General features: G+C 42.7%; 1 protein-coding gene across 5 annotated transcripts in view; it reads right to left on the bottom strand.

Annotated features, from left to right (window-relative positions):
- Positions 1–17,401, bottom strand: part of eps8l2 (EPS8 signaling adaptor L2) — a 199,261-nt gene that overhangs the window by 20,829 nt on the left and 161,031 nt on the right. For 2 of the 5 annotated variants that reach the window (XM_078220594.1, XM_078220593.1), the window contains 3 exons: positions 13,984–14,170; positions 10,753–10,886; positions 5,390–5,501 (listed from right to left, as the gene is read on the bottom strand). In XM_078220594.1, coding sequence (XP_078076720.1) covers positions 5,390–5,501; positions 10,753–10,886; positions 13,984–14,170 — 433 coding nt within the window. The remainder of the gene's footprint in view (positions 1–5,389; positions 5,502–10,752; positions 10,887–13,983; positions 14,171–17,401) is intronic. The other 3 variants (XM_078220596.1, XM_078220595.1, XM_078220597.1) reach the window with 3 other exon arrangements.

The following is a 17,401-nucleotide window of genomic DNA, read 5'->3' as shown; positions in this document are numbered from 1 at the left end:
TTGGTCCTCATGGTGCCTGTTCTAATTTCCTGTTCAGAGAGTCCAGCTTTGCTAAGGTGATAATAATGGTAAATGTACTGTATAACGTCACAGTCATTATGACCCAATTTCAGTCCTGCTGCCTATATTTGGACAAGTAATTCCGCTATTGTTGGCAGGGGCTAATGGGGAAATAGGGAAGTGGATTGATGTAATCGACATTTGGAATCGGGTGGGAGATCGGGGGCAATAGGCTGCGGTGGGTGGGATAAATAAGGACAATGCAGGTGAACTATGTTGACAGGGAAAGGAGAGTTACCAAGAACTCAAAAACATAATGCTGTTGTCTTTTAAATTTGTGGATGAACAGTTGGCAGTGTACGCAAGCTGTGAAATATGCATGCAAGTCTTTCAGCAGTGCTATTGTGAGGGTGAGATGAAGCATATAAATGTTGTGTAAGAGTTCTGGATCATGGAGATTGTCGATTTATGAGTGATAAAGTTGTGGTGCTTTGAGTAGTGCATGAGGCTAATGATGCAATTGGTAGAATATAGCATTTGAAGATGCATTTAATGACCTTGACTACTCATGTGAGGTCATTGAACTTTTTATGGTACTGAACCCACATCAGAGTTTAACTCCTGAGAGTGACCCTCATGGCTATTTATTGCTACCATCTTTTGAATAAGTTTTCAGGAGGCCTCCTGGTCTTGTGTGGATGGGATGTCTCTTCTACTTCCCATCTTTCCTGCTGAGGCCTCTTGTGCAGTTTCCAAAAACAATGGAGCCCACACTCTCCCGTAACGTGCAATTATTCATTGTTTCCCAGGTTAGATTCACTTCCTGCACGAATTTCAACATCTGCTCCAGTATGATGCCAAACACATCCTCCCCACTCCTTTCAGGATTCCAAAGGGACCATTTCCTCTGTGATATCCTGGTCCACTCCTCTATCACCCTCCCCCCCCCCCCCCCCCCCCCCCCCGACACCCTGTCTCCTGTTCATGGCACCTTCCCATATAAACACAGGGGATGTTATACCTGGCCTTTAACCTCCTCTCTCGTGTGTTCAAGACCCAAAATGCTCCTTCCAGGTGAAGCAACGATTTACACATACTTCTATCAATTGAGTATACAGTGTCCTCTGCAGTGGGGCTCTGCTTTGTGGTAAGCCTCAGTTCAATCTGTCAGCATGGCTCCTAGCTACCAGGGGCCTGTCATTTTAATTCTCTACCTTGCTCTCATGTTGAATCTCTGTCCTCAGGCTACTGCTGTTCCAGTGAAGCTGAACATAATCTTGAAGAATAACCCCTGGCGTGGGATTATCCGGCCATGTTTGTCCCAAGGCTGACAGACCTTTGCGTGGTCCACCCCTGCCCACTACGATTCCCGTGGCGGGCGGGACAGGAAAATTTCACCCCATATACGTCGACTTGGCACTTCTGCACAGCCCTTTTTAACTCAGTTCAATAATTTCAGACCATAATCTCTGCCCATCTAACACCCTATCACAGACCTTTCCTTTTGTTTTTTTCAACCATTTCACCTCCTTAAAAGCGACCGCATTTCTGATTTTTCCCAGTTCTGATGAAACTTCATGGTTAGAATTCTCCCAACCCGCTCGCCACTGGAATTCTAGCAGGCAGGGGGCAGACTATGTAAACGTCCATTGAAGTTGGGGGCGGGGGCAGGCGGGGGGGGGGGGGGGGGGGAATCCCCTGTTTTAAGACAAGCGTGGCCGGAGAATCCCGCCCAGCGATCTGAAACGTTAATGCCCTTTTTTCTCTCTGCAGATGCTCCCAGACCTGCTGAGTATTTCTGGCATCTTCTATTCCGATTTCAGATTCCCAGCATCTGCAATATTTTATTGCTTACGTAATGTCAGTTGTACTTAACACTACGTGAAAGTTAATGTCCTTTCACAGCAGAAGCTTGTGGAGTAACAGGTACTATAACAACAACCATTTATATTTTATAGCCTCGTCATTGCAATAAAATGTCCCAAAGTGCTTCACAGGAGCATCACAAAACAAAATTTGACACCGAGCCATGTAAGGGGATATTAAGAGTAGGCTAATATGGTCTCTCAAGCCTGCTCCACCATTCAATAAGATCATGGCTGAACTTGTATATCAATTCCACTTTCCCACTCTATCTCGATACTCCACAGTTCCCTTAGTGCCTAATATTTATCAAGCTCTGTCTTGAATATGCTCAGGTTGATAATCCCCAATCCCCAAGGCTGAGAGTTCCAAAGATTGACAACCTTAGAAGTGAATTCCTCCTTATCTCAGTCCTAAATGCCCAACCCCTTATTTAGAGACTACAGCCAGAGTTCCCCAGCCCTGTTGTGACGGGATCTGCTGCGGGCGATTTGGTGGGTCAGACAAAAGTCCATTGACAAAAGATTTTGAGTGGGACCAGGCGATCCCAGCATTGGACAGAGCTGGAAAACCCTGCCCTCTGACTCCTAGTTCTGGACTCCACAGCCAAGGAAAATGGCCTCTCAGCATCTACCCCATCAAAGAATCTCTGAATTCTGTGTGTCAATGAGATCACCTTATTCTTCTCAACTCCAGTGTTAATGGTATGTTTATTGCATTGTGAAGGTTAAGGATTCACAGGTCAATGGGATTGATTAAGTACTTCGAGCACACATAAAAAGAGACTTGGTTAATTAAGTTTCCTTTCAGTTTTTGTCTCAGTTACAGTACTCCACTAGAGGCTGTTAACTCCCTCTCACTTTTGATCTTTCGTTTAATTGATTGATTTTTTTTAAAATTGCAAGACCGTATAGTAAGAGGGTTGGGCATCTTCAGCCCCTGAAATGGCACCTTAATCTGATTATGCAAGTTTTCTTTATTTTAGTTACATGGCTGATCAGACACTTCAATGCCTTTTACACCCACTATCCCCATAGCCATTTAATGTTGATCAGAACTTTATCAATCTCTGATTTAAACATTCACAATAACTGAGCTTCCACAGCATACCAAGGGTACAGAATTCCAAAGATGTCCTGGATTCCCCAACCAAGGGAAACACCTTACCTGAATCCACCCTGTCTATTCCATTAAGTATTTTGAAGGTTTTAATGAGATCACCTCTCACTCTTCTAAACTCTAGAGAATACAGGCCCAGAATGGAGATCTTGTGGCAGGGTGGGTAATGTCTCTGCCTCTGAGCCAGAAGCTCTAGGTTTGAGTCCCATTCCAGGACTTGCTTCCCAAGGAAGGTGCCTTCATACCCAGTCAAACAGGTTAATGACCAACTTGCAAATTCTTCCAACTGACAGTATGAGCAGGATAGATTCCTGGTCAACCATGTGATCGAAAGGAATTGGAGCCTTTACCACTATCCACCGCTCCAGACTGCAACATGTACATGCACAGCATGCACATTTGTCACAGCAGCATGGGTATCTCTGAGTGAACTATAAAGAGACTTATGGAGGTCTTGTGTAGCATCGCTACCTCTGAACCAGAAGCTCCACGTTTGTGTCCCAGCCAGGACTTGATGGCCAAGGAAAGTGTGTTCAAAACAAAGTAAAATAGATTGAGTGTTAACCTGCAAATCCTTCCAATGTGCCTAGGACAGTCAGTAAGAGTGCAAAGACACTGCTGGTGTGCCAGACTTGGTTTGGATGGGCGCTCCCTCAAGCCAGTGATCTATTTCAGGAAAAGACAAGCAGTGGAAAACAGATGTGCAGAGAGCCTTATGAAGTTGTTGTGGCGCAGTGGGTAGCATCCCTGCCTCTGAGCCAGAAGCTCCAGATTTGACTCCCACTCCAGGGCTTGATGGTCAAGGAAAGTGCATTCATAAAACGGGCAAGATGGTGGAGTACCAACCTGTAACTCCATCCAACACACACCAATGTCAGGTGGTAAGGGCTGGGAGATTTCCAGTTAGCTGAGTGACATTGGTGCCTCTATCATCACTATCCACAGCTCCAGACTACAACTTTAACATGCAAAAACACATGTTGCCACAGCAACTCAGACTTCCTGACTGAACTGTAATGCACCACCAGTCAGAAAAAAACCATAAAGAGAGACTTCCAAGGAGGTAGGAGGCAGACTAGAGATTCATTGGTTTGCTTTTGGCTCTGCCAAGAGGGCCATTAACAGATCCAGGCATTGGTTGGTTGCGGGACCGTCCATCCTGATTGCCTGCTTCTCTTCTGTGGTTGTATTCATGTTTGGATGTACCTGGAGAGGGAGCACCTGGTGTCTGCAGGTATGCTTGAGGCCTTCTGTGGCTGGTAGGCACTGGGGCGGGGGGCGGTTGCTGAATGTACCATCACTATCCTGCCCCCCAAAAATTACATTTTAATGTCATAAATTTCTCTTAAAGCTTTTTGTTGTAGTTACAGTAATATTGTAACCCTAAAGGACTGATCACTTGTTTATTTCATTTGTTTATTTGTGTTAAAAAGCGTATAGCATCTTCTGGGACCCTGGGTATTGGTTAGGGAGGAGGCAGGCATTGCATTCTGTAAATAAATCTAGCATTAAGTAATGCTAGCATCTGGCTTCCTATTTCACCATCTGGCTTCAGAAAGAATCTACTTGATCAACATCCTGGGAGTTATCATTGACCAGAAACTGAACTGGACCAGTTATATATACTGTGGCTATAAGAACAACTCTAAGGCTAGAAATTCTGTGATGAGTAACTTACCGCCTGACTCCCCAAAACCTGTCCCCCCATTTACAAGACACAAGTCGGAAATGTGATAGAATACTCTTCACTTGACTGGATGAGGGCAGCTGCCATGATACTCGAGAAGCTCAACACTGTCCAGGAAAATCAGCCTGCTTGATTAGCACCTTATCCATCACCTGAAACATTCGCTCTCTCCAACACCAATACACAATGGCAGCAGTGGCTACCATACCCAAGATGCATTGCAGGTATTCACCAAGGCTACTACAGTTTTCTACAGGTTCACACTTTATCTACTTCACTGGTCACACACTTAAAAATCTCCATTAGAGCTATCAAATACAATTTAACTTTCATAAAACTGTGTTCATGCTTCCTACCCATATTCTAAAGGCGCAGACTGTCAGCTGCTGTCTGTGCAAGAACAGAGTTAGAACTAAATGTAAACAATTTACATAACAAATTCAACAATTATAATATTTAAATATTTATAGATTTAAAATCCATAATCAAAACAAGGTAGGCACAGGACAGTTACAAATTATTGATACAGAACTTTCCCATTAGATAGGTATGCTCTTGTTGTGGTACTAAATTAGTCAGATTAGGTGGGTCCCAAGTGTAACACTTACACACACATACATATGCACACACACATGCCACACAGGCACACATACATATGCACACATGTGCATACATACACACATGCACATCGCTTAAGAAAGAGAAAGAACACTTTGTCACCTCCAATATCTCATCCTTTAGGACGGAGAGTTCAGTGGCGTTCCTTGCCACAAAGTCATACACTATCTGAACGTGTTTTTTAGGTTGGTGGATTCCTTGAGCTTCATAATTTCTATTGGGAAAAAAAAAGAACAATTCTCAGCAACAAAAGCAGTGTTTTAGAAGCGACATGTGATCATCTCTCAAAAAGGGATAAAAAAAGACAAAAAGCCTGGAGTTTTTTTTCCTGTGTTTGTGAGTGATGAGAAAGGGCATGTTGGTTTTAACACTCGCCTCTGCCTAATGTCAGCAACAGGCATAAATGGCAAACACGGGAAAAACTGCTCAGTACTTGTCCGATATCCTCCTATCTGCCTGCTGATCACTTTCTGGCACATCCCTGCATCTGAAGATGAGGCAAAGTTTCATCAGGGCACATGGCCATATGACTGGCCAGGACATCCACCATGCACAATCGCTAACAAGGAATATCAAAATCCACAACATTAAATTTCCTGTTCCCAGCACTGAGGGTCTTCGTCTTCACCAGTGCAAATATCATGGCATTCAATTAATATTAGAGATCATCCAAATAACCATAATGGTAAAAGGCCTGTACCCACAGGAAGTTTGAATTTAAATTTACTTTCACCATGTTATTCCATAATGTGCAATTTCAGTCACTCCAATAAAATCTTGCACGGATTGCTTTTTGATCCTCAAACAAAGGTGACCATCTCTGTCTTGTAATTGTGAGTCTTATGAATCTGATTTGTCTATTATAGAGAGTTAAAGAAACAATCCAGATCCCTTAATGAGGCCCCCAGTCAGTAATTTGCTACTATATGTCATCTATCTGAATCCATACCTTGTAATCATTTCTGGCCATGTATTCTACTCCATAGAATATTTTTAAAATCCAGATGATACTCTATTTATTGGTGTGGTGAAATGGTATTGTTTAAAATCTGGCATACTATTGGAATGGTGCAGGATTTTCAGAAATGCCCCTCACCTAACAGTGTTACAAAGAGAATGAAGCCCTCCAGAAGTTCCTACAGACCATAACATCTTTGGGCTGATAATGATACACTGCTCCATTGATAACATCTCAATTTCCAAAACAAAATGGAAGGTTTACTACATACTTTTTCACGAAGGTTCAAGTTTAAAGATTATTTATTAGTGTCACAAGTAGGCTTACATTAACACTGCAATGAAGTTACAGTGAAAATCCGCTTGTCGCCACACGCCTGTTCAGGTACACTGAGGGGGAATTTAGCATGGCCAATGCACGTAACCATTACATCTTTCAGAATGTGGGAGGAAACCAGAGCACCCGGGGAGAACGTGCAGACTCTGCACAGACACCCAAGCTGGGAATCGAACCTGGGTCCCTTGTGCTGTAAGGCAGCTGTGCAAACCACTGTGCCACCGTGCTGCAGGTGGTGTCTTTCTTATAATAATTCATCTGATAACAAATGGAGGAAATTTGATTGCTGTAGATTTTTTAAAATCCAATCGTGGGGCACGAGTGTCTCTGGCTGGCCAGCATTTATTGCCCATCCTTAGTTGCCGTTTTGAAGGTGGTTGCCCTTGTCCTTCTAGGTGGAATTGGTCGTGGGTTTGGAAGGTGATGCCTAAGGAAGCCTGGAGAACTCCTGCAGTGCATCTTGTCGATAGTACACACTGCTGCTACTGATTAGAAAGCCTAGGCTTTTGAATACTTAGGCTGACTAATCTTACTGCAAACACAAAAATTGTAACTTTGATATGTTATCACACTTGGCATTCATCACACTCCTTTAGTTCATTTCATCTAATGTGAATACAGCACATGTTATGTAGCAGCCAATAAACATCTTACATCTGGTCAGAAAGTAGTTAAAGAGTTCTTCTATCTGTGCTTACTAGCAGATCAGTGGGTGGGGAGGGCGCTAATATTTGATTTAATTTATTGTCACATGTATTGGTAGACAGTGAAAAGTATCATTTCTTGCGTACTGTGCAGACAAAGTATACCTTACATAGAGAAGGAAAGGAGACAGTGCAGAATGTAGTATTACAATCATAGCTAGGGTGTAGAGAAAGATCAACCTAATGCGAGATAGGTCTATTCAAAAGTCTGATGGCAGCAGGAAGAAGCTGCTCTTGAGTCAGTTGGTATGTGTGCTCAGAGTTTTGTATCTTTATCCCGATGAAGAAGGTGGAAAAAATTATGTCTGGGGTGTGTGGGGTCCTTGATTAATACATAAATAAACCATCAAAAACCTCCCTCAGAAATGTGGTGATTCCTTGCTTGACTACAGTTCAAAGGTGGCCAGCTATCTCAAACAACTAACCCTTGGGCGGCACGGTGGCAAAGTGGTTAACACTGCTGCCTCACAGCACCAAGGACCCAGGTTCGATTCCCAGCTTGGGTCTCTGTTTGTGTGGAGTCTGCACGTTCTCCCCGTGTCTACGTGGGTTTCCTCCGGCTGCTCCGGTTTCCTCCCACAGTCCGAAAGATGTGCTGATCAGGTGCATTGGCCATGCTAAATTCTCCCTCAGTGTACCCGAACAGGCGCCGGAGTGTGAAGAAGGGATTTTCACAATAGCTTAATTGCAGTGTTAATGCAAGCCTATTGTGACACTAATAAAATTAAATCTGGGCTGTATGTTAGCTTAGGCAATAAGATTTGGGACTGTGGGAATAGATGAACTGAGCCAAGTCCTACCCCCACCTTTCATTCACATTGATATCATTTCCAGCAAGCGTCACAGGCCAGTGATCAGGAATTGAGGTCAACTTTCATTCCCTTAGCCCAAAGGCAGTCTGAGCAATTGAATCCCACCCTAGCTGGGTATTCAGCTAGATTGGCACTGAGCTCTTAATCCATATGTTTATCAACACACAGAAAAATATTTAAAACATGTTCAACTTTGCAAACTGATGTAAAATACATTAACTTAAGACTACATTTTCAGCAACATGCTGTATTGGTTATTCTTTCATAATCTGATCAGTGTAACTAATTGCAGGGCTGTGGAAAACTGATTTGTCAAGCAAGGTAGCACTAGCATGCAAAGCACTATCAAATAAATGCAGCTACATTAATAAAACCCAATCACCATGAGAAACTCAGAAAAATATAACCCCTTCCACTTTAATAAAACACAAAGGCCTAAATTGCCCCTTGGCCTCTGCAGGATCCTAAATTGATATGGCAGAGTACAAGGTCCTGACTTCAATCTGTATTAAAATAACAACATTTCAAATGGAATCCCCTGCTTTTTTTGAAGATTTTTTTTGGTGGAGATAAGGCAACTTAGTTTCTGGGTTATTATTTTCCTTTTTGCCATCCTTCACCTTATTATCATAAATTAACTGTCACAAAGAGGGTGGCTAGGTCAGCACGGTGGTTGGCACTGCTATCGCACAGCGCCAGGGACCTGGGTTCGATTCTCGGCTTGGGTCGCTGCCTGTGTGGAGTTTGCACGTTCTCCCCGTGTCTGCGTGGGTTTCCTCCGGGTACTCCAGTTTCCTCCCACAGTCCAAAAGATGTGCTGGGTAGATGCATTGGCCATGCTAAATTCTCCCTCAGTGTATCTGAATAGGTGCCGGAGTGTGGCGACAGGGGGGATTTCCACAGTAACTTCATTGCAGTGTTAACGTAGCGACACTAATAAATGATGAACAAACTTTAAACTTTTAACCTGTCTCTAGGACTCCGTTGATGCTGTTTAACAATGTGCACAAAAGCAGCAATGGGAAGTTTACCCTCTAATTATTCCTCATGTTGCAGAAGCACCTACTCTGCACTTCTCCAATAACTGCAGCTGTTGATGACGGGTGTCAAAAGGCACCTCATTGCAGGGGTTGGTGCTCCAACATACCACCATATAACTTCAGAGTTCCTCTCTGAAGCATTGACTGCTGCACTGGCAAAGGCGTCTCCCAATGTCAGTTTTGATGTTAATGTTTATCAAATTGAAGTCTACACACTGTGCATTCCTTTCCTCGACAGTGGTTATTGTAGCAGTGGAAATGATGATTTTTTTTGCCCTCTCCACCAGCCAGGAATCCTTATTTACCCACTCTGAAGCCAGTGGGAGCTGCTGCTTTCTGATTTTAATCTGTTCTACTAGTTAGTTGATAAGAGTATCGACCCTAAGCCAGCAGGATCCACTTTTACATATGCCTTTTGGGTCCATGACATTCTTCAGGTCCAGTACAATTTTCACTTGGTGACCTGAGCAGGAAGTCACAGCGACTTTCTTGCCAGGTGAAAATGGCAGGTAAGAGGATTTAGGGCAAGCCATCATTGCCAACTCTTGGTGAAGACTGCCACTACCCACCCCCAATGCTGGGGTGTGAGAACCCCTGTAGGACACCCTCAAAGCCAGTCCCGACTCTCCAGCCACTTGCAGTGGGCAGCCTCTGGACCATATAGAAACATAGAAATTAGAAGCAGGAGCAGGCCATTTGGCCCTTTGAGCCTGCTCTGCCATTCATTTTGATCATGGCTGATCAAGGGCTCTATCTAATTTCTTCTTGAAATCACACAACGTTTTGGTCTCAACTACTTTCTGTGATAGAGAATTCCACACATTCACCACTCTCTGGGTGAAGAAATTTCTCCTCACCTCAGTCCTATAAGGTTTATCCCTTATTGATTTAACACTGGTTGTTGCCAACTGCCCAGGTGGAATCCATGGGAAATCAGAGAACCTTTGCCCTTCAATGTATCCCGGGATTTAAAATATTCATTTTAATTTCTGGATCTGTGGCAAGATTCTGACTCACACACTATCCACCTGCCCCAAACTAGCCTGGAGTTGAAATCAGGCTTTACCTTGGTATTTTTTTTCAGCCACCCCGCAAAACTGATTATAACAACATTACCATGCACCCACAGAGTCACATAAGGAGATGACTAAAAGCTTAGTCAAAGAGATAGATTTTAAGGAATGTGTTAAAGGAGGAAAGCAAGTTAGAGAGACAGAGACTGTGTCAGAGAGTATTCAAGGGTTTACAGCCAAGGCAACTGAAAGCACAGCCACCAATAGTGAAGCGATTAAAATCAGAGATGATTAAGAGGTGACAGTCACAAAGCTCCTACAGTTTTAAGGAAACTGGTGCCAAAACTTTCAGCCATGCTGAAGATCCTGAAATTCATGTTAAAGGAAAACGGAATAAAGGGATACCAAAGCTCCAAATTAGGAAGCTGTAAGAAAAGGGATAATCAAATTGAGAAAACTGTTAGTGTTGCGGATCACAGAGCCTCCACTCACTGACCCATTGGGGAATATTAATGCAGAGAAGCTGTCCATACAGTTTACCAGCAGGAGAGGAAGAGAATGCATATTGTACCAGTTCTCCACAGCATGCTAATACCAGTTACCTATCTACATGCCGACTAACACTCTGCTTAAAAGCATCCACTGCGGTATTCTGTTCAGCAATCTGGCCTCTCTTGAATGATGTATTACTGCATGCATACCCATTGGGAGGAGGGAAGCTGGGTGCTGATGACTTCTGAAAGACAAAAAAGAAAATGGTGAAACCAACACTATATGGGATCTAAGTGAAATGTGAAAACTAAATATCAATTGGATACTGTTCGAAGACCAAATATGGATCTAGAAACTTTCAGTTTTGGACTACATAGTTGTTTTTGAATTGGATTATTCAGAAGTTAAAACTGAAAACACACCAATTTTCTTTTAAAATTAAAAAAGAATTCCACTTTTTTTTCGTCTCACAATATGGAGACAATAGTTACTGAAGTTAGTAATATTTTTGAAGAACTTTCAAAATCAGAGAAGCAAATACTCAAAGTATGTCTACACTCCACAGTTCTGTCCTGGACTTTGGCACAAGGTGACAAGTGAATGACTAGCACAGGTGTTACACAAGATTTGATTTGATTCATTATTGTCACATGTATTGGTATACGGTGTAAAGTATTATTTCTTGAGCTATCCAGACAAAGCATACCGTACATAGAGAAGGATAGGAGAGGGTGCAGAGTGCAGTGTTACAGTCATAGCTAGAGTGTAGAGAAAGATCATTTTAATATGAGGTCAATCCATTCAAAAGTCTGATTGCAGCAGGGAAGAAGCTACTCTCGAGTCAGTTGATATGTGATCTCAGACTTTTGCATTTTTTTCCCGATGGAAGAAGATGGAAGAGAGTATGTCTGGGGTGCATAGGGTCCTTGATTATGCTGGCAGCAGAAGTGTAGACCGAGTCAATGGATGGGAGGCTGGTTTGCGAAGAGAAGGTTGAGAGGAGATTTGATAGAGATACCCAAAATCATTAAGGGACCTTGACAAAGTAGATAGAGCAAAATTGTTCCCATTGGCGGAAGGGTCGAGAACCAGAAGACACTAATTTAAGGTGATTGGCAAAAGGACCAAAGTCAACATGAGGAAAAGCCTTTATACACAGCGAGTGATTAGAGAACCTGAAATGCACTACCTGAGAGTGTGATGGAGACAGATGCAATCATGACTTTAGAAAGGAAATTGGATAATTCTCTCAAGAGGAGAAAGACTGCAGGACTTTGGGAAGGGGAAGGACTGGGATTAGCCGAGTTGCTGCTGCAAAGAGCCAGCACGGACGCAAAGGAAGAAATGGTCACTTTCTGTTCTGTAGCCATTCTATGATTCTAAAGAAGAAACGCAGCTTTAACTTAATTGATAGCACCCTGAGCTCAAATTCCACTGGAGTCAGTCATCATTCCTGGAGAGAGCAGGTTAGCCAGCCTTTCAGACATGCCACTTATCAGAACTGGGAGATTATAATTCAACAAACACTTAAAAAGGCTCAAGGTTAGGGTGAGACAGAAAATAAAAAGAGGGGAAATATCAGTGTAATAATTCAAAAGAAAAATTATAGGTGCCTGATATGATCTTTATATCAAATGAATAACTTAAAGATTGACGGAAATAGGATGTGAACATAAAAAGCACTGGCCACGGAAGAGATGAGAAGTTAGATTAGAAGCTTGTAGGTGAGTGACGACTCGTGGGCTTGGGGCTCCGAAAGCTTGTGGCTTTTGCTACCAAATAAACCTGTTTGACTTTAACCTGGTGTTGTTGGACTTCTTACTGTGTTTACCCCAGTCCAACGCCGGCACCTCCACATCACGTAATAAAGTATGACACAGAGCCACGGAAGAAGATATGTCGATTAACATTAACTTGGGTAAAGAGATAGGTTTACATGGAGTATTTTTAAAAGAGGAAAGCTTTGCAGAGGCAGAGTTGTGTAGGGAGTGTAGTCCAGATATTAGGTGCCAGGCAATTGGAGGCACAGTTACCAAAGGTAGAGCAATTAAAATTGGGAATGCAAAAGAGACCAGAATACGGAGCACAGATAACTCAGAGCATTGTGAGGTTGGATTAGATTGCAGAGATGGGGAGTGAAGCGGCCATGGAGGAATTTGAAAACAAGGATGATGATTTTAAAATCAAGGCCATTGCTTGACTGGGAGCCAACGTAGGTCCCTGTGCACAGGTTTCAGCAAACACGCAGACCATACATCCCCTGACACAGGCATCATATTGCAAAGGGTCCCTAAACACAACAAGCTGTCACTCAAAAGTCCTTGAAAAGTTTATATTTCTCTGCTGACCACTTCATTGAAGTTATGGTTACTTAGAATGACATTATAGCTAAGAAAGCTCACCAACGCCTCTACTTTCTCAGAAGACTAAGGAAATTTGGCATGTCAGCTATGACTCTCAGCAACTTTTACAGATGCACCATAGAAAGCATTCTTTCTGGTTGTATCAGAGCTTGGTGTTGGTCCTGCTCTGCCCAAGACCGCAAGAAACTCAGAACGTTGTGAATGAAGCCAAGCCCATCACGCAAACCAACCCCCATCCATTAACTCTGTCTACACTTCCTGCTGCCTCGGAAAAGCATAATTAAGGACCCCACGCACCCTGGGCATACTCTCTTCCACCTTCTTCCATCGGGAAAAAGATACAAAAGTCTGGGGTCACGTACTAACTGACTCAAGAACAGCTTCTTCCCTGCTGTCATCAGATATTTGAATGGACCTATCTCGCACGAAGGGCAGAATTTTACCGGCACGTCCACTCGAGTTTCGTATGATCCCACCTGAGGCCAATGGAGAATGCCATTCTCCGAGCCTCACCTGCCCCCAGAATCAGGGCGGATGTGCCGGTATAATTCTGACCTAAGTTGATCTTTCTCTACACCCTAGCTATGACTAACACTACATTCTGCACTCTCTCCTTTCCTTCTCTATGAATGGTATGCTTTGTCTGTACAGCATGCAAGAAACAATACATTTCACTGTATACTCATACATGTGACAATAATAAATCAAATCAAGTTAATACTAAATGGGCAGATTCAACCTGTAAAGTTTAAGCTGAATTCTGAAAGTCTGAATTCTTACAAAAGACTTTTATTTCATCAGACAAGCCTGGAATCAAGTCGAGATCCCAGGAGTCCAACAATACTGTACTTAATATTTGATTCAGGCACTACATTGGGATCTTTAAAAGAAAATCTATCTGGTAACATAGAATGCAAGGAACATTTCAAATGTCACATTATACTTAAAAAGAAAACCTGACCAAGACCACCGCCTTACCTCCTCAGACTGTCGCTTCATCTCCTCCTGTCTGCGTTGTGTATCCGCTGCAGTTGTGATGGAATCTGACACTTGGTGGGGGTCCAGTTCCCAGGGAACGCCTCGAAAATTGTCGAGAGGTGGCTCCCAGCCATTTCGAAACCTCGGCACATACGGGTGAACAAAGTGGTCCTTTGGCCAATCAGCTCTGAGAGAAAAGGGGATGAAATCCTTAACTGTTAATTCCTGAACAGGAACTCACTTTCTTTTGAGCATAAATTCCTTTCAATTGTTTTCCTCCTCATGTCTGCACTAAGGGAAGTAACTGGTGCCTATGATAGGTGTATCCACTATCAAGGCACAAAGTTGACAGCTCTCTTGTGTCCGTTATCCTGTAATAGTGCATAGAAAGAAACACTTGCATTCACACCCTCAGATTGTTACGAAGTCCTGCACAGCCGATGAACTACCTTTACTGCTATTTTGTTGGTGTACTATTATTTTGTATTCTGGAGTTTCCAAGATGGCGCCAGAGCGAGGTGACTTTTTGCAAGCTGTGCCCAGCATACCCTCTAATTCCATCTTTTACTCTTGTTCAATGCTTTTAAAACTCTACTCTAACTCTTTAACACTCTCTAACAATGTTTTAATTCCATCTCTTACAGATTTGGATCTTTCTCTAGCTACACTCTAGCTATGACTGTAGCATTACATTCTGCACCTTCTGCTTTCATTCTCCATGTACAGTATGCTTCGTCTGTTAAGCGTGCAAAAAACAATACTTTTTCACAGTATATTAGTACATGTGATAATAATAAATCAAATCAAAATTCAAATCAAAGCCAGTTTGTTTTTTTAAATTCATTCATGGGACATGGGCATCACTGGCTGGCCAGCATTAATTGCCCATCCCTAGTAAATTTGTAAAGAGTAAGATTCCACAAACAGTGTTCGTGGATTGGGACTTCAACCCCCATTCGTCTGATGCAGAAGTTGAGTGTGCTGCCATTTAGGTAATCTGACACTTAACATATAGGTTTACACTGAGAATTCCTAGCCACAGTGCTGTTTCTAACAAGTCAAACTTACCTACAAAACTGAGGAGACAGAAATGGAGATTTGTTCCCATGTTTCCTGATGCTGCCTGAATCCTTTTATGAACCTAGCACAGTGGTTAGCACTGCTGCTTCACAGCTCCAGGGACCTGGGTTCGATTCCCGGCTCGGGTCACTGTCTGTGTGGAGTTTGCACATTCTCCTCGTGGTCTGCGTGGGTTTCCTCCGGGTGCTCCGGTTTCCTCCCACGGTCCAAAGATGTGCGGGTTAGGTTGATTGGCCATGCTAACAATTGCCCCTAGTGTCCTGAGATGCATAGGTTAGAGGGATTAGTGGGTAAATATGTAGGGATGTGGGGGTAGGGCCTGGGTGGGATTGTGGTCGGTGCAGACTCGATGGGCTGAATGGCCTCCTTCTGTACTGTAGGGTTTCTATGATTTCTATGAATAATTATCCTCATCTATCGAGCACCAGCTACCACTGTGTAATATGCTAATTGTCACCCTATGGCAGAGCTCATAGACAAAAGATCTAATTCTTCCAAGAACTGATTCTGCATGGGATCTCATTTGCTCTGTCCATTAGTTGCTCACAATATATTATTCTGTATGTACATGCTCTGTATGTGTCATTTTTTAGAAAATTGCTCACTTGTCTCCGTCTCTTTTCCTCATTATTTCACTCTGTTTATACAAGTTCTTCATTGAATCTATAAAGAGGAACTATTTCTCCCACTGGGGAACTGAGGGCAAAGTCAAAGAGTAGGGCCAAATCTTTCAGGAGCGAAATTAGGAAAACTTCTACAAGAAAAGGGTAGGAAAGGTTTGAAACTCTCTTCTGAAAACAGCGATTGAAACTAGATTAACTGCAAATCCTAAATCTGAGATTGGTAAATTTTTGTTAACCAGAGGTATTAAGGAAATAGGGGCAAAATTGGGTATTTGGAGTGAGGTTGCAGTTTAGCCAAGGTCTCATTGAAAGATGGAACAGGCTCGAGGGGCTAAATGACCTACTCCTTTTATATATTCCTAACTTGTCACCACAGTCTATGAACCTTATATTCTCTCTGCTTACCTTGCACATGCTTCTTTTCAACAAGGTTATCTTTTAGGAAAATACTGGACACATGCTAATGCTGTTATTCATGAAGGATTTTGATGAATTAGAGATGTCATAAACAGGTGGGGAATGTTATTTCCACCCTCAAGGTCTTAGACTCGCAATAAAGATTAAACCTGAGAAGTAGGTGCTGCAATACAAGCACTGCTCTGCAGGGGGTGTTATCACACTAAGGTCGACAGACTTCGAAGCACAAAAAGGAACCATGAAAGCTGGAAATCTAAAGTAACAATCCAGAAATATTGGAAATACACAGGAGATTGATCTGCGTATAACAGGGAAAGACAGGTAAGTATTTCAGTTCTGATAATGGATCTCATCTGAATCATTCTGCTGCCTTTTTTTCTTTGCCATTATATATCAAGTTCCTGTCATAGAATCGAAGTACTGCTGCACTAGATGCGCAGTGATGCAAAAATGCCCCCGAGTTTGCATGTACAAAGCTGGTGACTCAGTACATCACTGAATTCACAGGGATGGCTTCACATTATACATAATGTGTAGGCTCACAAATCCAATATCGCCTATTTATCACATTCAGAAAAATGTAAACCACACTAATTTATATAATATTGAATTCTTCCCATCTAATCTGAAGTAACTATTTCTTGCTGGTCATTGCTGTTTGCCCATATCTTAAGAATTAAAAATAACTACAAGAAGTTACTCAGCTGGTACGCTTGTCAAATAAATGTGCTGATAGCTGATTAGTTGAAAATTATTGCACCTTTGCCTTCTCAGAGAGCTGACAAGCAATCAGAGCCATTCATAGTATCCATGACAAAAATCTTTAATCCACTTCACACCTCTTAGTCTGCTATAAATAAACACACAGGCATTGAAAAATCTCTACAGCCTATCGGACAGAATCCATTAATTGATACAGTTTGGAGGAAAGTACTAGCTTTGTTGGATTGACATCTATGGTAGACCTTGTGTGATCCATCGCCCTTGCATACTGGTGGCTACATTGTGGTTATTCCCAGGACGGATTGGTGGCCTGTACTCCATAAATCTAGACCAAGTGATCCTTTATATATCAATCTTTGTATGGCTTTTGCTCGGCTGGACCTGGCTTCACCTCTCTGCCTCTCACTGCATTTCCAGCCTGGGAGTTTTTCCAAACGCTTTTGGCCAAAATGAAGGGCAAGTCAGTTCAATGGAGAACTCCATGGCCACACCTATGAGATTCAAGATGATCCCATGCCCAAAAGACATTTTCAGTTTGCCACAGACCTGTGTATGGTAGGACCTTCCCCATAGAC

Source organism: Mustelus asterias, chromosome 9, assembly GCF_964213995.1.
Source record: "Mustelus asterias chromosome 9, sMusAst1.hap1.1, whole genome shotgun sequence".
NCBI lineage: Eukaryota > Metazoa > Chordata > Chondrichthyes > Carcharhiniformes > Triakidae > Mustelus > Mustelus asterias.
The sequence above is the reverse complement of the archived record's forward strand: the minus strand, read 5'-3'. Positions and strand labels throughout refer to the sequence as shown.